The sequence below is a fragment of the Pleurodeles waltl genome, chromosome 4_2, assembly GCF_031143425.1.
Source record: "Pleurodeles waltl isolate 20211129_DDA chromosome 4_2, aPleWal1.hap1.20221129, whole genome shotgun sequence".
NCBI lineage: Eukaryota > Metazoa > Chordata > Amphibia > Caudata > Salamandridae > Pleurodeles > Pleurodeles waltl.
In genome coordinates this window covers 540,445,363-540,471,690 of record NC_090443.1, presented here as the reverse complement: position 1 = coordinate 540,471,690, position 26,328 = coordinate 540,445,363, and the positions used below count along the sequence as shown (strand labels likewise).

At 45.0% G+C, this 26,328-nt stretch overlaps 1 protein-coding gene across 1 annotated transcript in view; it reads right to left on the bottom strand.

Moving 5' to 3' along the window:
- Positions 1–2,637: 2,637 nt before the first annotated feature.
- Positions 2,638–26,328, bottom strand: part of RGSL1 (regulator of G protein signaling like 1) — a 483,194-nt gene continuing 459,503 nt past the window's right edge. Inside the window, exons 19-22 of the mRNA XM_069233196.1 lie at positions 5,810–5,948; positions 3,401–3,525; positions 2,744–2,871; positions 2,638–2,675 (exon numbers count right to left, since the gene is read on the bottom strand). Coding sequence (XP_069089297.1) covers positions 2,638–2,675; positions 2,744–2,871; positions 3,401–3,525; positions 5,810–5,948 — 430 coding nt within the window. The remainder of the gene's footprint in view (positions 2,676–2,743; positions 2,872–3,400; positions 3,526–5,809; positions 5,949–26,328) is intronic.

The window sequence follows — 26,328 nt, the reverse complement described above, 5'->3', positions numbered from 1 at the left end:
AATATGCAAATTATAGGAAATGCCTAACATGAGCAACGACCACGAGCCTGTTGGCTAATGTTGACAAGCTGGCTCACTGTATCATCATTGGCATTTTCCTACAGTAGCAGGAGGACCAAAGAAACTGAGTATCTCTATTTATGCTTGGTGTATATAATGATTGCTCAATTTCTCAAAAATATATCACTTTCTTGGATCCATCAATCCATCAATCAAAAGGTCCTTAAAAAAGAAGAGTTAATTACTTCCTCTCACAAAAAAAACCCTTAAAAATGAGTCCCAAAGGCATGTCATATATAATTGACTATAGACCCAGAATCACAATTAAAACATAGTAACATGTTTTGGCCAGAATGTTGTGAACAGCTGGCATGTTTCATTTTCAAGATTAACTTGGAGGCAATTTGTGCACCATACATAAAATTAAGTAAACAGACAGAAGAGGGTGGGGGAAAAAGAAAAACAACATATTAGGGGAATTGTGTTTGCTAAACAGAACTCAGCGCATGTGCTCTGACCCTTAAAATGGTGTACATTTGGTTGGCTTTTCCCCAATTGGCATAGCCCACCTAACTTGGAAGTTCCTAATATATAGCACAAAGGATACATAATGCCTGTATGTTGAAGTGCCTCTCGTGGACAGCAGAACTAGTGCGCCACTACAAGTACAACAAGGTAAAACATGGCTCCCAGTCTGCCACTGCAGACCGGAAGGGTAGTTTAAGACTGCTAACTTGACTTTGATATTTAAAGTAATGGCAGAGCCCAAACTTCCTGTTTTAATATATTTAAGCCAATCATAAGGTAAGCCTAATGAGCCCATAGAAATGGTGCTGTTTGTCAAAAAGTGGAACATGTACTTGTACATATTCCTGTACAAAAACCCCTAAATTGTTGTCTTTACTGTGGAAAGGCTAGTAGCCCCATTGGCAAGTACAGATTTACAGGCTGACACCTCAGCCCTACTAACTTCTAACTGGGACTATGAAAGCTGGTACTGCAAGGTATCAAAAGAACCAGTGCATTAAATCTGATTTAATGATTAAATCAAATTTAATGTCACCAATGGTCAAAGTGCAACTTTAAAAGTTGCCACTTTAGTTGCCCAAAGTTTCCAGTGCCCGTTTACTGTTGGCCATGGGGTTGGTCCTACAGACAGGTTTCTGCTCTCCTGGAGAGACCTGCTAATTTCCAGGAAAGGAGATGATAGAAATCTGCACTGGAGAAAGGTGTTTCCTCCCTCCTGCAGGAAGCCACAGGGTGTTGGCGCAAAAGACAAGCTTCAAAGTAGAAGCTGCCTTTGAAAGGCAAATGGGTAACACTTGGGAGAGGGGCTGCTCCATTGTCTAGGTAGACAGCCGGGAACTAGGGACAAGGAATAGGAAATCAGCTGCCAAGATTTTTGGTAGCCACACTTCTGGGTTGGGCTAGAGAGCTCTGGAAGGTGAGATGTGGTTCTACTATGTTGGAAGTCAGCTGAATGGTGCATCCTGGGATAGCCAGGTGCCATATTTCCATGGAAGTGGTCATCAGGAGGGAGAGAACCTTGTAGCTCATTGGCTACCAACCACATCCTACCCTGAGGGTGTCTTCTGAGCATAGGGCACCCAGAACTCAGATCTCAAATGGTCTGGAAGAAGGACCAGAGAAGGGCTGCCCTGCTGTACTGTGGAACCAGCAAAGAGGGTTTGGACTGGGTTGGAGTGCACCTGCTGAACCTGGTGGCTGGCAAAGCTGAAGGGACTGTGCTTGATGTGTCCTGCTTATGGAGAAGCTGTCTCTATAGCCCAGCCCAAGCAGCAGTGAATGTTGAGACACCAGCACAGGCTCCCCAGCAATTCTGACGCTGCTTTCATGTTAAACCTAACATGAAAGCAGCATCAGGATTGGTCTGAACAGCAGTGACTGCCGCTCAGACACAGCCCTGGGTTCTGTGCAGTTTCTCCAGTCCAGCATGTGTGCTTGGCTGACCTGAGAAGGCTGGCCAAATACACATGCGCTCATAGGTGCACTCGCCCCACCTCCGGTGGCCCAGTCCCGCCCTCCCTGTTCTGCTGGTTGAGCCAGCAGATGAAAAATAAAACAATATTAAAATATGGATTTATTTATCATCTCTTGGCTCTTGGCCGGGGGTGGGGGGCGAAGCTCCGCCTTTGCGGAGGAGCTGCCCTGAAAGCATTTATCAATTACATGTGTTTTTGGAAAAGCTATGAAGCCCTAAGGGGAGAGCCAAAAGAAATGACTGATTAGGTAACAGTGTGAACAATGTGACCAGCGCTCCAATACCGCCAATGTAGTGCTATTGGTGCTGTGAGGGCCATGGCCGCCATGGAGCACAAAGGGGGGAAACAAAAGAAAAATAATAGTTCCTCCATGCTGAAGTATATCGGCAATCGTGCAATTATCCATGTAACAGGGTCAGTTTGAAAGGCAGTATCAAAACCGCCCCAAGAGGGGACAAACGTAAAGCATTTACCAATGATATAACAGGATTTTTGAAAGGTAAGTCCATGAACAAGTGGAAGTGATGAGCGTGAGATAGGCGTGGTTAAAAGCCCACGGATAGATAACAACAGGTTGGAAAGCTCTTGACCTAAAAATGATGACCCAAAGTAATTATCAATGGCAGAGATTAAATCAAGCCTTCTGCCCATCACGTTTATGTTTTTGTTTTCCTAAGAATATGCAATTTTTCATCAGAAACATTGATTTAAAAAATAGATGGCAGAGGCACAACACTTACCTATCCCCTGAATCCGGCTACTTTGCCAGCAGCCCTCTGGGCGAGTAACATCAAGCTGCTTTGCCAGCATTCTCTTTAATTCTTGTCTGTACCTGAAGAACAAGTCCACTGCCTTCTTGCGACAGAACCTGCATAAGGGTCAGAAAGGAACAGCAAAAATGGGATTAGAGCATCATGAATAAAATTGGGCATTATTCAATCCAGACATGTGGGACACCATAGGCAGGGAAGATGGTAATATATTGATGTGTTACAGCAGAAGGGGGACTCTTTTCTTCTATTCTACCTGCTTATTCTAATAGGAGACATATAAATGCTGGCTGCAAAGAGGACTAACAACTTTAGCACTCCCTCTCTCTCAAGTCAGGTTCCACCATAAAAGATGAAGGTGGAGGACAGACTGAAGTGAAACAAAGAGCATGCAGTGCAAGCATGCCCAGCAGGTGACACTGTACAGAGTTGTAAGTGCCAGTGGGGTCATTGTGGTCAATAGTGTAGAATAGTGTTGAAGTGTGTGTGAGGACTGGGGCAGAGGGGCTCTCCTGTCCCACTGCTATCATTGTGTCTCCATTTATGAGGTACTATTGGAGATGCCAGAAGTGGGAGTTAGTAAGAGCAAGGGGCAGAGAGAAAGTGCATTGTAGTATTTGGACTTACTTCTTCCAAAAGTACATGAGAAGAGGCAAGACGGTGAGCACTGCTGAATGAAAAATGGAGCGTTCCACAGAGCCCTTGGAGGCCATATCACATATCATGTCCTTCTGTGCTTCGGAGATGTTCACCTGTTGATACAGAGTCCAAAAAGTGTAAAAGGATGTGAAATATTCATCCTGGCCTGCAGAACATCCCTTGTAACAGAATCATGTGTTACTCAGCTCTATCAATGCACATTAAACCTAATCTATGTCTCTCTCCCTCCGCTGTCCCAGTACCACCTCTCACCCAACTCTTCCAGCGCACTATCCTTAGTACCTTGGTACTCTGTTGGGCAATAGACTCTCCTGTTAATCCACGACAATAGACACTGTACCCCTCCCTGCCTCCTCAGCTCTAAATATATCACAGCTCTGTCAATAAACCTCAGGCATTATGATCTGTCGAACTATTTGATGGCTTGGTGCTGGCTCTCATATAGCTCTGTCAATGCTCCTTCCTTTTTCTGACCAATAACACTCCCTGCTGCTTCAGTTCAACTCTTGTAAGTTCACCCTAAATGCATAATAGTTCCCATTATCCTTTGCTGATAAGGGACCTTATACTTTATCACATTCGAAGAGGGCATGTTTGCCACTGCTGTAGCATCTTGTGGGACGTATTTACTACGGCTCTATGATACAAATCGACCAAAGTATGATGAGGAGACTGTATGTTTTAGAAAGTTTTGGAATGTTGTGTTATTGGTTCACTGAGTGTGTGTCTCCACGTGTGGCTGTGAGGTTGTCTGTGCAGCTTGAGTGTGAGCCATGGAATAGTCCTTTCAGAGGAGACGTTCTTCAGTAAAGAAGATTGACTGGTGCCTTTTACGTTCCTGTGGAGTTCTTTAGATTGATGGGGCAGTAACTTCCTCTCTGTCGCCCTATCACGAAGCCGTGAGCTCACACCTGTTGCACCTACGCACCTGTGATTTTTTGCAACTCCATTTTCTAAATTGCATTATTTACCTCCTGAGGGTGCATCTGCTGCCAGCAGCACACCTCGAAGACACTGAGAAGTGATTTCCTCTATTTCGAGCTGTGCTGTTTGCACAAACAGTAATTCATAAACAAATCTGGTTAAAAGCGTGCCCGCTAGGAACTGTAATCACATCAAAACTGGCACACTGTGGTGCCCTGCATAAGCACACAGTTCATGGTAGGACTTGGAGGTTAGGGCTCTAAGTTGTTGTGGCGCCTTATTTAGTGTTTGGCGGACGGGATACTCTGTCACAAACATGGTGAATGTTGCGTCCACTGTATTACAAGTGTCTTATGGCCGATGACGCGTTTTGACAGAGTATCCAATCTGTCAAACTCTAAACTAGACCCTACATCTAACACCATGCATGCTAACAACTAAAAGCAGGCTTTCAACTGGTTACATGGAAACTGGGGATGGGCTTTTCTGTTACTAATTCTGTAAAGTCAATATGCTGCTGAACACGGGGGGCACTCCATCTTTTGAAAACAGATTTTAGGCTCTCTTTTGCATCTCCCTCAAGTGACTCATACTTCCTCCAGGCAGGAAGACATAGATGTTAAAGTTACTGTTCTTCAAACAAGTCTTCACCCCATGTTGTATTGGCTTCATTGATGGTCCAACTGTAAAGCAACTAACTACATATTGCGAGGCTGCGAGGGATTTGCCTATTTAAGCAGATATCACTCCATATCTGGTTTACAGAGGGTTATATGTTTACTGAAGGATGGTCTCCAGTCCAAAAGAATTTTAAAGTAAAATGTTGAACTAATACAGATAGTTATTGGCAACAAAAAGTTTATGCAACATAGAAGTCTATATTTCACTTACAAAAATATTGCCCTAATAGCGGTTAATAGTAGAAAATCTACACCAACAGGATTATATTTTAGTAAATAATTTTTAGCACTCCTGTCAGGCGATATTTTATAAATTATATTCAGGACACATAATTATGTTAAATTACATTTTTGTTAACCATATTCTAAGATACAACCGCACCCTCGCCTAATTTGAGTTGGTACTATGAAAGAACAGTAGAAACTAATTTATTACCTATTGTTATCTAATTTCCAAGATCTCTGTTCTCACACCTTCAAAAAACTCTAACACTCACAACCAAATAGATACATGAAATATTAACCACACCTATTCTACTGACGATTCTACTCAGACAGAAAATAGACCCGGGCTGTGACAGAAGCACTGAAACTAGATTGTGAAGGTACCCAAACCTGAGAGAGAAGGGAAGCCAAACAACGGCTATTCAAATCTCTGTTAACATCACATAACTTATCATAAAGCATATCCTGAAATATTGCTTTTCCTATTGTTTAGCATAACATTATCTGCAATTTACTGGTAGGTATTAAATTATGGCTTTACTCTCACCCGAAACTTGTGTGGGGTGTCGGCTTGCAGGAAGAGTCGGGTGATCATGTTGATTTTCCCCTGTAGCCTGGCCTCATCCGCTTCCTGGTACATCCCATATGACATCAGGATTGAGGCATCATCCCTCAAGCGGAAGAACCTAGGAAGCAAGAGGTCATTGTGGGACATTTTGATCAGCTGATGGAACCAGTTAACGTATTGTTTCTTTCTTTTGAGCTATTGTAAAGCACTGCACAGCACTGTGCACCTGCGTCAGCGTGGTTTAAGTGGTACAGAACTGGGAGGTCATGCAGGCATACATAGCATAATGGTTAGTGCAGTTTGACTAAGAGCCATCAAGTGTGTTCCTGTCAAATTTCGGCAAAAAAAACACGGTGAATAATGTGATGATGATAAGTGGTGGTTGAGGAGAGTGCAGTAGAAATCCATCAATATCCACTGGACAGGTGACTCTCCCAGTCATAGCTAACCAATTGGTTCGACAGACGACAGGTAGAAGATATTGTGAAGTGTGGGAAAACGACTGTCCAGAGGTGGATCAGCCTCCTAGCATAACCGGAGGGACAGACGTGCCTCTTCAATTCCTCCCATGTCTTTTTGTAGGTTGTGTGCTGGGCCGTTGTTCCACAGTCTAAGGACTCAAAGTGGGTGTGTGGTCATCATGGTGTGTGTAGTCTGCATGTGAATGTGCGATCTGCATAATATGACATTATTTTACGTGCCACTTGCAATCACAGTTATGCCGTTTCACAATGTTGTAAATGTTTGGTGTGTTTGAAACTAAATGGATTGGCACTTATTTAGTTGGCCACAGAAAGCTGAAACACTGAGTTGACCGTATCAGTTTACACCCCCCCGCTCCCCCCACACACATATATCTTAACTGGGGAGCAAGAACTGCTAACATAGTGAAAGGAGAGGAAGGACAAGGTAGGGAAGTGGAGTTAAGAAGAAAGGTATCAAATCCACCGAGGAACTGGTAAAAAGCCTCAGAGCAGTGCATGGTTTTCACAATTGAAGCGAGAATGTACACTAAAAAATGGGATTTACTTGTTATTACAAACATTCAGTAATTAAAGCTACAAGTTCAAGTGCTATGTGCCTATGACTTATTTTATTATTATGCAATAGTCCATGAAACATCCACCGAGTCATGCTTACTGTGTCTTTCCTGTCTTTCTGTGAAAGGAACCAGCTGGTTAGACATTAAGGTTAGTTTATGAAGGTTTTGTGTCACCCTTGAATCAAGCATGGGAGTGCAAGGGTAACACAAAACCGTAAGTCGGACTAATGAAGCCACGCAAGACCACCTTGAGTGGCCCTGCATGGCTTGATAAATCCTGGGCAATGCAACACAGCACAAATCTCTATGTTGTGTTACTCTACCCCAGGAAGGTGTTGCATGGGTGGAGCGTGAGTGTTCCACCGCATCCACCCTTGGACTTTGGCGCATTTCACTAACACTGGTAAACGTGGGAATGCGTGAAAATGCAATGCCTCCCCAGGGAAGGCATAACGAGGAGCAATATCTGAACCCTCCTAGTTTTTTAATCTGTTTCTGTGTGCGCTGAATTCTGCAGCACACACAGAAAGAGGAAAAAGCCTCAGAGAATTGTTTTTGTGCAAGAGGGTGTCCTTTCCTGAATAAAAACAACAAAAACAATCCTGCCTGCAACATAGGCACCCTTGCACCACAGCACAAGGGTGTCTGCTTTGGCTCTATACAGCCAAAAGTACACCAGTGCAGGGAGAGAACAGGCATGCATTGTCTTATGTTAAATATGACACATTTCTGCCCTTTCATGCAGTGCAGCAAGTTAGCTTGTTGCGCTGAGTGAAAGGTACATAAATATGCCCCTAAATTACATGTAAAATATCGTTGTAAGACAGAAAATCTAGACCAAGCGCAAAAAGAAACCGCTTCCATTGGCACTATTAGACTGGTTTATCCTGGACAGATGAGCGTTTAGCTGTAGCTGTATATCCCACGTTTCTGAAAGATTTACATATAATTCAGTCTTGATTACTTGGACTAGTTGAAATTGGATAATAAAAGTAAAGGTGTTTTGAACAAATTTCTCTAATAAGGAGGTGAAACATTCTTGGTCCAACAGGGCAGCATCACAGGGAGGACTGAGGAGGGCTGCAACTAGAGGAAGGCACCCGAATCCTTAAGAAGTTCTGGAGTTTAAAACGCTTAGGGGCATATTTATACTCCGTCTGCGCCAGATATGCATCAAAAATGTTGACGCACATTCACGCAAACCGTGCACCATATTTAAACTTTGACGCCCGAGGACATCAAAATCCCGCCGTGTGCATCATTTTCTGGATGCGGGAAACCGCCTTGCGTTAATGACATGCAAGGTAGGCATTCCTGTCCAAAAAATGACACAAACACCCGTGCGCCTTATTTATGCTACCGCGCAAAAATCCCACACGGCTGGGAGGCGGAGTCAGAAAATGAAGCACAGCCCGATTTGCATAAAACATTTACGCCTGGGTCAGGGCAGCCGTTAAAATGGGGCAAACACACCTGTATTTAATGAAAACACACAGAAGCAACAGCAGATCTCCAAAAGGAAGACATGGAGGTGCTTCTCATCCAGCGTGCACACAGACGAAGAGCACAGGACCAGCAACAGAAGCCTCCACAACACCAGCAGGGACCCCAAAGGCAACGCAGAAGGCAGGAGAGGATATTCTGCACCAGGACAACCCTTCATGGCCTCAGGGAACATTACATCATCCAGAGGTACAGGTTGAACTGGCAAGCCATTCAGCAGCTGCTGCGCAACATTGAGCCACAGTCGGCACCCACCTTGCAGACATCCCGCAACATCCCACCGGAAACCAAGCTGCTAACTGTACTACACATGTTGGCCAGTGGCTCCTTTCAAACCACTAGTGCCCTGGTTGCTGGGATCTCACAGTATGATTCTCCGCCTTCCTGCCCAAGGTACTGGATGCCATCATCACACTCACACCCCACCACATCTGCTTCCCCAACAAACAGCAGAAGCAGCAGGAGACAAAAAAGCAGTTTTACCTCATTAATGGATTCCCACACGTCCTTGGTGCCATTGACTGCCCACATGTACGCCTTGTGCCACCTGCTGCAACTGAACATCTATACCGCAACAGGAAGCACACACACTCCATCAATGTGCAGGCCATTGTCGATCACCAGGGATTGATCACCAACATCGTGGCAAAGTATCATGGGAGTGTACACGATTCATTCATCTTCCGTCACTGCACCATCAATCAACACTTACAGGATGGACGATATGGAAATGGACTACTTGTTGGTAAGTACAGAGGCCTACTTATATACACACTGCACAGCAACCCTCTGGGACAAGCAACACATACACCACGACATCGACATGTGGACAGAAACACACTGAGGTTGTGACACCGCTAGGCATGTTTGATATCCTCACCCAATGGGAGACACACCTAGGGACAAATGACAGTTCCAAATAAAAACTGATGCCACTCCACAGACACAAGGGGAAAAAGTAAAACAACACAATGACAAACACATGGCCCCAACTGGCAGTACATCTGCGAAGATTAAACTTCAATAACACATCAATAACACCCAATCAAACACCCATCAAATCAATACGTACTGTGTAAGGGGTGTGGAATGTTTGTTGCTGCTGGTCAAACACCATGACACACATAGCAATGTGATGACTACAATAAAGGTCACATGCAATCATTGAGGCCGTTCCAATATCTCACATCAGGTCTGGTCTCACATTGCCCACTACCAAGAGGCAAGTGGACTGTGCGAAGAGCACATCTTGATGGGACAATATGGAAAGTGCACATTCCTACACATATGCATTGTGACAAATTAACACACACACAACAGATGTACTGCCATATGGACCTTCTGAAACTCAAAACGACAACCTCACAACCAAGTTAGCCAGCTGAACTTGACCATGTGCAGTAGTCTAGGTAGACGTTACAACCTGAGTCAACTTGCCAAGGGCAGAAAAATAGGTCTGCAGTGAACTTGTCACACATGTGAAATTAGTGCACAGTCAAATGTTAAGACGTCAGTGATCACAACATACGGAGAAGTTTGGCTAATTGGCACCTTGCAAAATGTAAGTGTCTCACTCATGCTTAAATTAATCTATTGCATATGTCAAAAGATATGGGATGTCCACGGTACATAGATGCAAACGTGTTACCACCACGGTTGATTTGATTCTGTGTATGGAACTATCATCTCACCCCCAGTGAAGACACAGGGACACCTGTATCACAAGTCACAATGCAAGGGAGTACACACTGTACTGCAACTCTCAAAATATATTGCTGACAAACGGTCAGCAGCAAAACACTCGTTCAGCCAAGAAAACAATCCAATGATGATGGTACAACCGACACAATAACACAAACACCAATGAGTCACAGACAACACAAGAGAACTACTGCCATGCAAGGTGATATTAATTGGGCAAGCTACATCAACATGATCTTAATCATTTTCTCTTTCAGCTCATCAGGGCCATGGGATCCAGCCATGGCTTATGACCCCATTTGCCAACTGCAGCAGAGCGTGCCTACAATGAGGCACATAGGAGGACACGAACCATAGTCAAGAGGACCTTTGGCATCCTGAAGTCAAGATTCAGGTGCCTCAACATCACTGGAGGCAGCCTCCTATACTCACCAGAAATGGTCTGCAAGATCATTTTAACTTGTGCCATCCTGCACAACATTCATGTGCGAAGGAACATTCCCCTATTAGAACCAGAGCCACAAATGCCTGAAGAGGAGGAAGAGGAGGATGCTGGCCATCAACATGAGAGGGACCAACCAAACACAGCTGCAGGATTGCGTAAGCGCCAACATATTGACACCAATTTCTTTTGACTCAACTCACCATCACCACTTTATTAACATATGTAAATAAAGACCTCAAATAATCACCATATCATGGTCTGGGTAATCATTTTTGCTTACCTTTATCTCTAACTATCAGAATAAGAGTGTAGCCTCATGGAGCATTGCTGATATACTGATCAGGACACAGAAATTTCCAAAGCAATTGTGATGCGTATGAATCAACAGTCACATTCACTCACACTGTAAATGGCATATATCCTGTAGATTTCACCTTTGAAGGGCAATAGCAGAGGACCACACCTATTTCACATATACATGTTGGCAAAATGGTTCATTGCACCATATGGCACACAACTAAGACACCATCAGTCAAGAATGGAACAAAAAGCATCATACATGAGGCAGTGGATGTGCAATTGCAATAGTAACATTAATGTATGGCCAGACCCTTGACAGCAGTAACTGTTACATCACCTATCTTTGCAATGACTATGTGTGACTAGAATTCCATATAAGCAGAACATAGATAGCACAAGTGCCACACCTATGACAAGCATTGCGCACATGACATTCCATGTACATGTCAGCCCATGTCCTAAGTCCTGACACACCCATGTTCCTGGTCTCACCCCACCCGTTTTAAGAGGTCCCTGGAATGGTAATATGTGTACCTAAATAATCCCTCCTCTACACACACACAGACTCACAATGTTAATCCAGTGTGCTTCACCCTTTAGTATGGTATGCCATAGTCATTGTACTTATGTCTGCATGGACGTCAGGTCAAATAATGCACTGGCTTGTAGTCTCTAAGCCCTGTTATCACCTGTAGATTGCTTCCCATGTGAAAGGTACTTTTGGCCATTTGAACTTGAATCTCACCTCCAGGACTTGTGAGAGACTGATGCAGCACACACCTATGAGCACCTCCATGCAGACCAGCCATTTTAACATGCACTGCCCTTGCAGATGCTTGGAACAGCATAGAAGCTGCCATTTTTTCCATTACACTGTTATGCATTGCTATAAAAATAAGCTGTGTAACACAGCCCTTGGGGTAATGTGTCACCTTCCAAAACACAGGACAAACACAGTTTTCCATGTCAACTCTCTTGTTCCTCCTCTGACCAGTCTCAGTCAGACCACTGAGTAGGTTCCTTGTGCAATTGCTGGATCCTGATTGACCCTGCATCCTGTTAGCCTGACTGGCTCCTGTCTGTGCGTTACCCTAAGGGTTCCTTGTGGCTACATATGTATCATAGTTGCTTTCCCAACCCTCACATTCCTGCTTGGGTAGTTTGTCAGGTGGGTCTACAATGCATACTCAAATACATTGTATAGCATATTCTGTTTATTTATCGTACCATTGTTGGGAACTTGTCTCCAAATACCCAAATCATGGCCTATCCCTTGTCTGGGTCTCATGTATGCATGAGTGCCAAATTGTGACAATATACCATGGCCCTATGCAGGGATTGGGTATGGTGCCTCCAGCAGAACCAGCAACGTCAGATTATGTGCATGAAAAGTCCACACATGTTAGGACCCTGACAGTCCACACGCTGATTCACATTGCTCACTACATATTGATGGGCCCTGCATCGTGAATATCTGCGGGAATAATCAGCACAGAGGCTATGATGTTCCCAGATGCAGTGGGAATTTTAGAGGCCAACCTGTGTACAAATGTTGTGATGACACCTGCCGGTACAAGAATCCTGAGATATTATCTTACTCAGCACACCAAGGTTGCCCTGTTGACAGTCCCATAACATGCCTGCAGTGACAGGGTAGGACCATCCCCATGTGGGTTCTCAAATCCTCATTGGCTTTACTTCCATTGATCTCAGAAGGATACTCAGTAGATATAGAAATAGCCGCCACAGACTCATGACTAGACCTGGACGTAACTGTGACAACATAGACCCCTAAAAATATATAGGCTAATCATTGGCCCACACACGTGAACCAGACACCTCTGTGCAATTGATCACTGGAAATATGTGGCCACGTGCTGCTTGGTCTGCTGGTCCTCCACTGCCACAGGAGAGTTGTGGCTTAGTTATATGACCTCAACTGTGGCATGACATTACAAATGTGGTTTATCTTTGGCTCTCTGTGTCACAAACATGGTACCCACTTAGTATGTACATGTGCCTAACTCATGGTGGGTTCGCCAACAAGTGCCTAGGAAGCAGTATCCAAAATTCCAGGACATGTGATGGCCAAGTTTTGGACCATTGAAATGAACACCCATCTGCTATCTACCTTGGTGCATGCTTTGTCATTTGTGGTGTTGATGTTATCCAAAAACTAGAAAGTGCACACAGCAGTTGTTGCTACATGTATGACTAACATATGTCCTCTCTCATTTCCACACTGACTTGCATCTGAGGGTTGGACACATTGACTCCACATGCATACCAGCATATTTGCAATAATACATCTTGTGATGGTCACACAGTGGGTCAAGAACAATATTAGTAGGCAAATCACACACATTGAGCAATATGCATAGAGTTATTGTACTTATGTGCGTCACCTTGCTATCCTCTCCTGACGCCAAACATGCCCAGTGTGTGTAATACATATATGTAGGCCACACGTTTGCCCATCTATTGCGTCAATCAAGAGTGAAAATCCTGTACATGAAGTAGCGGATCATGGTCCGCAGTAGTATGATGTGTCACATTTGCCCATACACCGTCATGCCCAAAGTGGGTGCAATCAGCCTATCTCAGTAATGTCACAACTGTAATGTACCATTAAAATGGTAAAATGACCGAAACCCAGGTAATGCCTGTAATGTTACTGCATACGCGTAAAAAAATGATGCACATGCATCTAAAAATGACGCTTATGCCCGAAAAATGACGCAGAATGCCATGAAGGAACAATTGGCCCTGAGCAGTATCTTCCACACTGTATCTGTGAAAATTGGTTAAGTTTGAAACAATTTTGAACCATATGGATACAGGCTTAAATCTACTCCTGTGCGTCAATAAAAAATGACGCGCAGACTGTATGCGTCAAAATATTTTGATGCATGACAATAAAAACGCACCGCATTTTAGGCAGGAAGTGATGTAATAGGATATCCTGTTTACAGAATAGGTACAGTGGGTGTACTTTCACTTTCACTTTGCAGTCTGTGATATTTCCTGACTGTGTGACTGTGTCTCGATTTGTCTCTGTGCATTTAGTGAATTTGTCTCCTGTGTGGTCTTTTTATTGTCTTTTTGTGATTAAAAACTTGTTATTGTATCCTGTCTGAGTTTTTTTATGTGGTCATTTGTGTTGTAAACTATTGTCTTTGTTTTGTTGGGAGTCTGTTGTGGGTAGTGTTAGTTTAGGTATAGTTGGGCTGTGTTAGTAGTTTATTTGAATTTTTCCTGTCCTACTTTTCCCCTATTCTCCTTTGTTCCCCTTTATCCCCTATTTCTCTTTTTGTACCATTATGTTGGGTAGGCCTTGTCTTGGCAGGATGGGAGAGGAGGAGCTGGGTGGGTTCATTTGGCAGGTGTTCCATTTCCTACCCCTGATGATTGAGGCAGGTGGGCATGTGATACAGGGGTATCACACTGAGGCACGGAGGCTCCGGTGGGCAAAGTTGTTGCATCATCTGCAAAGGATTTACAACACACCCAGAAACGACCACCAGCTGAAGCACCGCTGGGCTGACCTTGTCTCCAGGGAGCAAGATCGGCTGGACCACCTGGGGATTGTGTTTGGTGGCCCTGTTGGTGAGTACAAATCATATCAATGTGCACGTTTAAATGCTCTGTAGTGACATTAGCTGATTTTTACAATATCTTCCGGCAATGTTGTTGAGTGTGTGTAATGCTACTGAAACATACAGGGTCATATTTCTACTTTGTTAAGGACCACAATTGCGAGCTGTTTGGAAGCAAGAGCTCCGTAAACTTACTGAATACATTTGTATTATGTAAGTTAGCGCCGCCTTTGTGTCAAACAGCAACACAAATCAGGTTCCAATTATGTACAGATATAGGCCACAGTTGCCTGTGAGTTATAGAATTGTCTGACACATTACCGTCATTTGTTGACGCAACAGCTAAACTAACATTATAAACACAACAGGAGCCTGAAAATTAGTGCAGGCTTCACGTCAATTGATGATAGCTATGTGGCGCAAACATATGTCTCATGTGTGTTTGGTGAGTGTGTAAGGAAACCGACCATGGAAATCCCGAAAATCTTAGGAATTATTGTGCGCCTCCTTCATTTCGGATACATGTCTGATCTCGATTTGGACACATAGGTAACAAGTTCTAGCTGCGCTCAGCTAACATCTCAGACTTGTATTTGGAGTTTGTAGTGCCACATTTAAATTTGGGATGGCTGGCAAAAGATATGCACATGGGTTCATATCTCTATGGTTAGTGCAACTCATCATAGTTGTGCCACATCAAATGAAGAAACTGTAACGAATTGAGGGCTAACAACTGTCTCTGGCCCTCTGTATATTGTACCTGTGTGTCATAAATTGGTCATAGTCACAATGGCTGGTTGACTGGTAATGCAGTCCTCACGGAAAGTGGCTTTGGATGTCTCTCATGGATACACATGATGAGACGAACACACTCCATGAATTTGTCTGCTCACTAATGAAGGAGCATGTTTGCCACCACATGATAGTTATGGCCACTGCATGTGTGTAGATATGTGTATCACTCACTGGAGTCCTTTGGTCTGTACATGTTTGCTGTGGTATGTAGGCTGCAGTATCAACATGTCTGAGAGGCTTTATTTTCTGATGTAATCTTACACATAGTATTTGTCTTTGGAATAGTTGTACAGTGCACTGACATTGAGCACATTTCTCCCTTCCATGCCTTACAGGTGGACCGGCACCCTACATTGTTGGCGAGGTGGCTCGATTTGCGGACCCAGACATCTCCAGTAAGTGTTGATATGTCTGTTATGTGTTGTGCTTGCTGGTGATGTGTGATGGACCCCTGTGTGTTGGACACATAGCAAGGTGTGATGCGCTGGCCAATCATTTGTTTTGTTCCATGAGTGGAACATCATTTTATCACCATCTTTAAGTTGGCCAATCCTTATCGTATTGTCATATTTTGGTATTCTAGGTCAGTCCTGTAGGCACGGCAATGTGAATAGGGATGAGTCATGTGGATAAAACTTGATTCAGAAAAAGTCTCACTGGACCATATTAGTGAATTAGTAAGCCAGTCAGACCCGAACTCTCCCAGAATAGGGATGCCAAAGTCTTACCCACAGACCTCTGCTTTCCTATTCACTTATGAACATGTTGTTAAACTTCCTAGCAGCATGTAGTTCCACATGTAGTGCTACGAGTATGTGGCACTTGAGTACAATGGCCTAGGTGTGCATGCAACTCATGGCCAGAGGTGTTCTTGCATCCCTCTGTTTGTTGTAAGTCACGGTTTACTGGTAGTAAATGATGTGGACAAAGGTCTGCATTTCCAAACATGAGTATTGATGGGATTGGGCAAGGGTTAGCTGTCTCCTTAGTGTTAGGTTAGTGTAGACTGTTAGTTTAGTTAGTTAGTGGGTGGAGGGTTGGGGTTCCTGAATATTTTTACTGTTTATTTTTATGTGGGTGGGCGGGTGGGTTGCGGGTAATGTTGGGGTTCTTGTGTTTAAAAAAAAATATATACAAATAAAAAATATATATGTTTAGTATAGAATAGTATGTGTTTAGGTTAGTATCTGTTGTCCCCCATGTGTCCCGTCTCCTAACGGGGGTGGGGGGCTGATGTTTAGATCGTTTCGTTACATGTGATAATTAAGTTTAGCTTAGGTTAGTTAGGGACAGTTGTGGGTAATGAGTAGTTAGAGTAGATTAGGTAAGGTAAGGTCTTTCCCCGAGTTTTCACTTCTGTTTTTACTGTTTAATAAATATCTAGGTAACCCTTTACAGTATGTGTCAAATGCTTGTAGATCAGGGCCTTGCCATGAGAGAACAGTGTCTCTTTTGTATTAGATTTTGTGTCCTATGCTGCAAACAAATCCCAGCTGAGCTGTAACATTGGCAGCTACCCCAAAGCTACTTAGCTAAGATTCAGCCATTCATTGCAACCACCAATCACGGTTACTGTGGATCCCAAAGTGTTTTTTCATGATGTATGTTTTCAATGTCACATACTGTGCTTCCAGATTTAGTATTGGGGACACTGTGTTAAGTCTGACTGCAGTATCATGTCCAAGGAAATCCTTATAAGGTGAGTGGTAGTAAGCTCTCTTGTAGTATAGTGTACATAACTCACATAGATCATTTGTTACACTTTTCAGCATGATTACTTATTTGGATGTAAACTCATACACCTCCATTCATGCAGTTTGGTGTGTGTTAGCTTAAATTTGTGGGAAATGTCACATACGTTAGTTTTGCATTGAAGCAACAATTTGAAGGCACTATTTTTTGGATTTGACATCCCTTGAGGAAGCGTTATTCTGTCCAACACAACATTATGGTGTGTAGTTTCTCTTTTCCTCAGAAATAACCCTCACGAAGGGCAGAGTATGGTAGAATCCAGGCCACTGTGCATAGTTATCAGCACACAGTATTTCAGGACAGTTGTATTGACAATCTATGATAATTGACAGGAGGCAAAATTCATTGATCTACTGCACGGTTGATGTGTCACATTACACAGAGACAAAGTGGTTGTGTAAGTGCTATTTATTGAAAAGTACAGTAGTGCTATATGTACATTGTCCATGATTGTGAGTCCATTATAGTGACATCTTCCATTGTGATACTACACAAGTGCAAAAGGACATGTCATTGGACATGCTGGGGTGAAGTGTCAGACAGTGCAGAGGGACAGGACTTGCCAATGAGTTAGTGAGAAACAATCACATGGCAGGCTGACAAGATAGACAGTTGTTTGCAGAACAGTGCTTGAGCACAGTTGTTGCAAGACTGGCATGTTACAAAGCGCAGGACCTTGGTAATAGGTGGCCATGTGGCAGGCACTAGTGCTACCGGGTACTCTTACATGTGAAGGTGATCTGTTCCTGGTCTTCATCTTCTGATGTGTGTGTTGCCTCCTCTGCCCTTGGTGGTGGTGGTTGTGAAGGGGCAACACACTCCTCAGTGTGTGTAGACGTGGAGTCAGGCATCCCGGTAGCTGCTACCTGTGGGGTCCTAAGGGCAGTACTGCTGCAAGGAGGATCTGTTGGTTCTTAAGAATAGCAGCCACATCACGATGGTAGGCAGCCAGGTCGGCCCTGAGGGGTTAAATGTTGCATTTGTGCACGCATTGACAGGAATACTGTTGTAGGTGTTGGGCCAACTGTATTACAGCTGTGCTGATTTCCTTCAGCCTTTTTTCTACTTCCTGCAAGATAGTTGTTTGCCCTTGCATAGCTGCTGCCTGTTCTTCAGTTGACATCATGCACGAACGCACCCCCTCTAGGCTGGCTGCCATACTTTGCATCCCCACCCGTACCTCCTTGGCCTGCTCCCGCTGTACTCCGACTACAGTTCTCTCAAAGTTGGTGCCAGTGTCGTCAGAGTCCTTAGCTGTATTGGAGATAGCAGGTTGTACAATTGGGGTGGTGGGTGGGTCCTCTGTGATGGCTGCTGTATCTGTGCTCCTCTTTGTGACTGAAGGTGGGGTCTGGAGGGTTCCAAGGACCTCTTGGAGGGTCTGCTGGCTGATGTTTGTCAGCTCGTCATCCATGTCATCATGGTAGTCCTGGAGAGGCATATCCACAGGAGATCCATCGTCCTCTGCAATTAAATACGGTACAATTTGTGTGTCAGTGCTATGGGCTTTGTAACGTGACATGCCTGCCTTGTGATTATTTTCACATTGTGATCTTGGTTCCTGTTCATTGCTCCTGTCTTTCAGATGGGCCTTCTCCTAGGCCTATGCCCCACATGCATGTCACATGTATTGTGGTCAGTTTGTGGACTTGTCAGCATCATCTCCTCTAGGTGTTGGTTCTGGCCAAATAGTGATTTGCCACCTTCTTGTCCTACTCAACCCTCCGTCTACTTCCATTCTCATGGTGAAGCCTTTCACTGGCTGTGGGTGCTCTGATGGCACTAGCACCACACTTAACAATATTGACCTGCCCCAGTCTCTGATCTTTCACATTCATCTATATGTAGTTGAAATGTAGCGTATACTATGTATAGCATTGTTATGGCACAATATGGATGTCAGCAATGTAATCATTGTAAGCCCTAAGGAGAAGGGGCCTGTATTGTGTGAGGCTGCGTTGCTGATACGCTATAACGTGCCAACAACTCCCCTGCAGCACAGAAGACCACGTTTGTTGTTTGCTGCTGGGACTCTGTCAGGGACTCATGTTCCCATAATCATCGTAAGACGAGGGGCCTGCATCATCGGAGGTCACATTGCTGCCGTGCTATAAAGCACCAACAACTCCTCTACGGCACGTTACGCCACATGTCAGCAGTTTGTCACTGGGACTCTGCCAGGGACTCGTAGTCCCATAGTCATCGTGAGCCCTGAGGAGGAGGGGCCTGCATCATGGGAAGCTGCATTGCTGGTGCACTATAAAGCACCAACAACTCCCCCGTGGCACGGGACACCACATGTTTGTTGTTTGCGGCTGGGACTCTGCCAGCGGCTCGTAGTCTCGCAGTCATCATAAGCCCTGAGGAGGAGGGGCCTGAATAGTAGGAGGCCGCATTGCTGACACGCTATGAAGCGCCAACAATTCCCCCAGAGCACGGGAAACCACATGTTTGTTGTTTGCTCCTTGGACTTTGCCAAGGACTCAATCTCGCATAATCATTGTAAACCCTGAGGAGGAGGGGCCTGGATTGTGAGAGGTCGCATTGTGACGTGCTATAAAGTGCAAACAACCCCTCCGCGGCATGGGACACCACATCTGTTCTTTGCTGCTGGGCCTCTGCCAGGGACTTGTATTTCCATAGTCATCATAAGCCCTGAGGAGAAGGGGCCTACATCGTGGAAGCTGGATTGCTGATGCCACTGTCCCAGCTTACAGAACCATTCAACCCAACTGTTGCACCTGGCCCTTTTTGCAGGCTCATCTCCAGTCTTTTTGCCTCCGTCCTCCTAATTTTTCAGACCAGTTTTTGTTGGCTTTAGGACTCTGGGCACTTTACCACTGCTAATCAGTGCTAAAGAGCATATGCTCTCTGTGTAAATTGTACTTTTGATTGGTTTATTCTTGATTAGCATATTTGATATACTAGTAAGTCCCTAGTAAAGAGCACTAGAGGTGCCTGGGGCCTGTAAGTCAAATGCTGCTAGTGGGCCTGAAGCACTGGTTATGCCACCCACATTAGTAGCCCTGTAAATATGACTCAGACCTGCAGTGTCTGTGTGTGCAGCTTTAAACTGCCAATTCGACCTGGCAAGTGTACCCACTTGCCAGGCCCAAACCTTCTCTTGTAGTACATATAAGGCACCCCTAAGGTAGGCCCTAGGTAGCCCGTGGGCAAGGTGCAGTGTATTTAAAAGGTAGGACATGTACTGGTGTGTTTTACATGTCCTAACAGTGAAATACTGCTAAATTCGGTTTTCACTGTTGCAAGGCCTATCTTCCTCATTTATTAACATGAGGGCTGCCTTTAAATAACTTTAAAGCACAGCTTCTCTTCAAGGGGAGATAGGAATATGAAATTTAGGGTCTCTGAACTCAAAATTTAAAAATACATCTTTCAGTGAAGTTGTTTTTTGGATTGTGAGTTTGAAAATGCCACTTTTGAAGTAGGCATTTTCTTGCTTAAACCATTCTGCGACTTTCCCTGTTTGTGGATTCCCTGTCTGGGTCAGTTTGACAGGTGGGCTACTTACACCTCTCCTCTAGACAGTGAAACAAAGGGAGCTGGGGTGTAGCCTGCATATCCTGATGAGCCATCTATGCTGAGAAGGAGGGGAGGAGTGGTCCCTGCTGTGCCTGCCCTCACACAGCGCAGTCTCCAACCTCCTGATGTGTTTGGGGCCTGGCCTGGACAAGGAAGGTTCTTGCAAACATGTGAGACTTTGCTTTGAAGTTTGCCAACTTAAAAGGCAGAAGGGGTTATAAGAAGAAGACCCAAAACCCCAGACTTATTAGAATCTCTCTGGAATCAAGAGGAACCTCTTCCCCGGAGAAGAGCAGAAGAGTTGGAAGAGGAGTCCCTTTGCTATGCTGCTTTGCTGGACTGGCCTGCAGTTGCCGCTTCTGCCTGAAAAGAGTGCAAAGGGTGAACTTTTCTGTGTGTTCCTGCTTGAGAAGGTTCTCCAAGGGCTTGGAGTAGACCTTGCCTCCTGTTGGAAGTCTCAGGGATATCAAAGACTTCAGTTTCCTCTTCCAGCAGCACTGGGAACTATGTGTTTTGTGCTGTTCAAGGAGAAAAAACACTTCAACGACGGCGCAGGCTTGCACCGTGACCTGCTAATGCCGCATGGAGCCGCAGTGTCCCGCTTTGCACCGTGACCCTGGTCTCACCAATGTTGTCATTGTGTGACTTCACCGGGCCCCTGCCACACCCCAACCTGTGGGCCCCACACTCTTGCATTGCCTGCTCACACCGCAGTCTGGGAATCCCCGACAACAACGTTCCTGCTGACACCAGCACCGCTTCCTGCACTGTGGCCTGTGGACACCGTACTTGAGGTACACGAAGCACCGTCCCACACTGCAGCCCCAGTCCACTGACGCCAGCACCATCAACTCCAGTGTTGTCACCAGGAATCCCTGACTGCACCATGGCCTGTGGACACCGCTCGTGAGGTACACGAAGCACTGTCCCGCACCGCAGCCCCAGTCCACCAATGCCAGCACCATTGACACCAGTGTCATCACCAGGCATCCCTAACTGCACAGTAGCCTGTGGACACCGCTCGTGAGGGAAACAAAGCACCGTCCTATCCCACACCACTGGCTGGGGCCTACCGTCACCAGTGCTTCAGCAACGGCAACACCACCGCCTGCATCGTCCCGCTTCGCACCGCAGCCCCATCGCCATCCACGCCAGCGCTCCTGACTTCATTAGCCCGGAGTTCGATCTGCAACCTGTGTGATTCCAAGGGCCTGACAACCCCTACACCGACTCCGGAACCGACACCGCGATGCCAAAGACACTGCTCTACAGAGCTCACCGTGAGGATCACGACGCCCTACAATTCCAAAGGTACTGTTTGCTGTGCTTCCCAACACTGTAGCTGGCCCGCGACTCTGCGGCCGGCCTGAACCATTGGTTTTGTTGATCACGATGCCGTGATAGCCCCAGGTGGAGCTATTTACTTCAAGGAACTGTATTTTTGAGTAAATCTTGCAAAATGTATATCTTTAACAGTGTATGTTGGATTTCTATCGTTTTGTTTTACACAGATGAATATTGGCTATTTTTCTAAAACTGGTGTGGTGTCCTTTTTTAGTGTTTTCACTTATTACTGTGTGTTATGTGCAAAAGCTTTACACATTGCTTCTGAGATAAGCCTGACTGCGCGTGCCAACCTACCAAGGGGGTGAGCAGGGGTTATTTGAGTGGGTATCTCCCTTATCCTGACTAGAGTGAGGGTCTTTACTTGGACAGGGTGCAAACCGACTGCCAACTAGAGACTCCATTTCTAACACTCGCGTACGTGACTGTTGAGCAAGTGGATCACTGTCTGCATTTGTTTTGGCACTGTGTGACTGTGCGCCCCTGCTGCTTGGGGTGAGGTTTTGGTCAGATTTGGACCGTATGGTTGTTACCTAAAGTGGTAAGCCCTTCCTTCAATCGTCCAGCACAACAGTGTTGGCTCCTTGCTCCCTTATCCTTGAATAACCTATTGTATCTTCCAGGAATTGGCTTAGAGGTTTCGCTGCCCAGCTGGTTTAAGATGGGAAAGCGGAGCACAGTAAAAAGAGGGGTCAAGGCAGGACCGAGGTCAACCCTTGATGGGTTAATCCAGAGTGAGGTGGGACGAATTAATAAGGATTTTAACCTGGTGGAACACAGTATCTTTGTCACCCACCTCCTCCAGGCCAACCTGCTGTGAGACTAGGTCATCGCCAATTATTGCCTGAATCCCTGCATCGGCCTTAGAAGAATCTTGCTCGTACCAGAGGACTGAGTCGTGTTTGAAGGAATGTGGTTTATCTTAGGAAGTAGAGGGGGTTGCATCAAATACAGCTATCCCTGCACCATGCCCTAGGGATCTTGTGCCATCTAAAGGTACAGGTGATAAATGGAAGAGTGAGGCAGTGAATCTTAAGGTAAAGAGACTGCTACACTCTACCCAGGCAGTGGCAGGGGATCTGGGGGTTGGCCCACCAGTTATGCCTAGTAAAGATGTGAAGGACTTGTGTGACAATCTATTGCTATGTGTAAAAGAGTGCCTAGAACCTGTTTACCAGCAACTGGGTGCAATAGAAACCCCCAATCAAACAATGGCTGATCATGGCCACCAGCCAACTGTCAACAAGAACAACAGTACCACCAGCCAACTGTCAGCAATGACAACAGTACTACGGGGATGTCAACCGGTGCTCTCAAGAGCGCGCACACCTACCAGGAGCAACAACTTTCCCCTCACTGAGCCGGGAGGAACAGAGCATTATTCAGCAGGGCCATCGGAGGGTGCAAAGGAGGGAGGTTGTCTAAAAAGGCTTACAGTGTTGAGGCAGGAATCAGTCACACTGAACATGCCCACAGAAGTCAGCCCTTATGTTGCTATATTGTCTAATGTTCCATGCCTAGCAGAAGGTGCAGGGGAATCATTTGTACAATTCAAAAACAAAACACTACATTGGGTTTGCACCCATGCTGGCTTCTCCTACTCAGATGCATGACAAATTTTGATGGTTGGGAGAGTCACCTGGGTAGTGCCTCTGCCCGAGGCCTACGGGGGTGACTTTGAGTTGTGAATTTTAGGGATCCTTCCATTGTATGTTGTTAATTTACCAGCAGGGCCTAACCAAGCAGGTTCTAGTATCCTCCTGTTACCACTGTGATCTTTTATCAGCGCTTGAGGGAGAGGAGTGGATACGTCCTGCAGCCTTTAGCAGCAGGTCAGCGCAGGAGGGTCTGGGGGGCAGAGTTTGGCCTTTGCATCACTCTTGTTCCACCCAACTCTTCTCCCCATTAACAAAGGTGGATTGACTCTCCTCTAATCAGGTTGGTCCTATTAGCAATGGAACGGTGTGCTTGGAGAGTATAGGGGAGATTTTTAGTACAGATATGCTGGCAGCTGTTTGCCGTGAGCAGTGAGCCCATTCGGACATCATTTGTTCTGCAACTAATCCCAGTACAGCCACTCCAGTGGCGCACCTTACTCATGCAGAAAACTCTAGGAGAGATGATCTTGAGGACACATCGGAACACCTTCCCTCCTCCACCTTCTGGGCACTCCTGGTAAATTGGAAATTTGCTGTAATCTGGGGCAAATTTGGAGATCCAGTCTGAGGTATTTTTGTGGATAATTATGACATCTACCTTTTTCCAGATACGTGGGCACTAGAGCAACTGAACAGGTGTGGCTACAGAATTTATCACACCCCAGCGATTAAGTGCTGGGCATCCTTCTGGTGGGCTTCTGGCGCTGGTCCTAGCCACTCTTTCTTATTCAGTCATGCCTTTGCATCTGGATTACTTAGATGTCCAAGGAATGATTCTCTCAGGGACCAATTCACACCCCGTTATAATCATTAATATCTGCAATAGGAGCTGTCGCTATAGACAAAAAAATCAAACAAGGATTTGTAATTCAGTGGGTCTCGCATTTGCTCGAGTTAGAGCTATTAGCTCCTAACCCGACTTTTCTTGCCGCATAAACTTATAATGAAAAATAAAACAGTTTCACATATGTGAGCCAACAGTCGCCATGAGCATGAAGGAGACACAGAAAAGGAAACAGAAGTTCGCTCACAGTTAAATGTATCGTCAAAAGTGCAATTATCCATGTAGCCGGCAAAAGTAGAATTATCCATGTAGCCAGCAAAAGTAGAGTTATCCATATAACAGGGTTGATGAAATGCAAAGCGCTCGACTACTGCCCAGTGAGAATGTGCTGCCTAGCGAATAAAAAGAAATAGAGTAGAAGCCATGCGGAAAACACGGAGCCTTGTATGTTTTCAGTAGTTTACCAGTGCTGTAGCGGAGAGCTAAACACTGGAAAAGGCATGACTTATGCATGCCTTTCACTAATGAAATCAAACTAACCAAACTGATGGGCAAGGTTAAAAGCACACTGAGAGATTACAACAGGAGCCTGAGCGCTTGCACGCGTGCGACCCTAAAAAACTACACCTTTTGGGCAGAGTATTAGGAGAGTATGCAAGCACTCACTACATGCTTGTAGCTTGGGAGTTCAATCTTACCTTTGAGTCAAGCAGCTTAGCTAGCAGTCTGACTACAGATGAGTACCTGTTGTAGGGTATTCCAGATTTAGGTCTCCCCAATAGGAGACACTTCTCAAGAGTGGTGCTGCAGGTTGCAGACCTTACAATTGCACATGATATCCAGGCATGTAATGGTCGTACGCCTTCAGACAAGCCTATTGCCCCTATCTTCAGAAGGGGGACTTCCCAAAGTACAGTTTTCTACATCCTTCTGGATATAAGATTTTGGAGTAGGCTGGACGACATGGCTATAGTGGAGACAGATGAGAGTGATCACAATAATTTGTCACTAAAGCTAAACATCTTATTGACCCTCACATGCTCCGCAGTTCCGGATAAGGGGCATGGGCAGCTTGCAGCCACAAATAACAGAAGGAATTTGAGATGGGAAATATTGATCTCTCCAGAGATAGCTAGGGTCCTGTACTCAATCCTGGTTACCCATATGGAGAGAATGTGTGCAAACTGGATGAATAGTGATCTGGCTCTGGCTGAGCATCACAAGGCCCTTGACAAGCTAAGAAGCATCCTACCTAAAGAGAGGGGAGGTTGCCCTATGTTATGAAGCGGATGGTTAAATGATCAGTAAAAAAAGGCTAAGGCAGATCTTATGCAAGCAATGAAAAGAGAGGACACCCAAACCATAAGGGTGTGTAGGGCGAACTATCAAACCAATGCAAGAGGAGCAACAGCAGGATGGGAGAAGGACATGTGGGTGGATTTACTAGCTGCCACAGTAACCAACGACCAGAAGAAGTTCTGGTCCTTGGTTAGCAGGAACGACAGGAGTTTAGGGAACCCTGCAGAAACTTCCATCCTACCCAGTGATTGGGTTGCCTATTTTGGGAGTAAAGACTATAAATGTTTGTTTGTTTCACGGATAAACAACACATCTTTTGTGTGTTCAGATTTCTGTGCATCCCTGGCAGAAAAAAAATCCTTTATACAAGCATCTACCTGTGCCAAGAATCCCCTTGTCAATTATGGCAGGTCAAGAAAAGATACATTTAAATTTATCCTTTGAATTAGTCATTTCATGTTTAAGGTTCTCTCGTTTCATTACAATTGACTTCTGTAAACATTTGCAGGAGAAAATAAGAGTGTTTCCTATTTTAACTCCACTAGAACATTACTCAATGGAGTGCCTTTGCTTGGTTTGTTGTAAATCTGTTCAGTACATTTAAAAAAAATAACATTAAAAAATGTTTCTTGTGAGCTTTCAAAGTGCTGACTTATAGAGTTATTTGGACCATTATTTTGTGGACCCAAAATAAAAAACATAAAGGCCCTCATTTGGAAGGTGCTTTTTCCTCCCT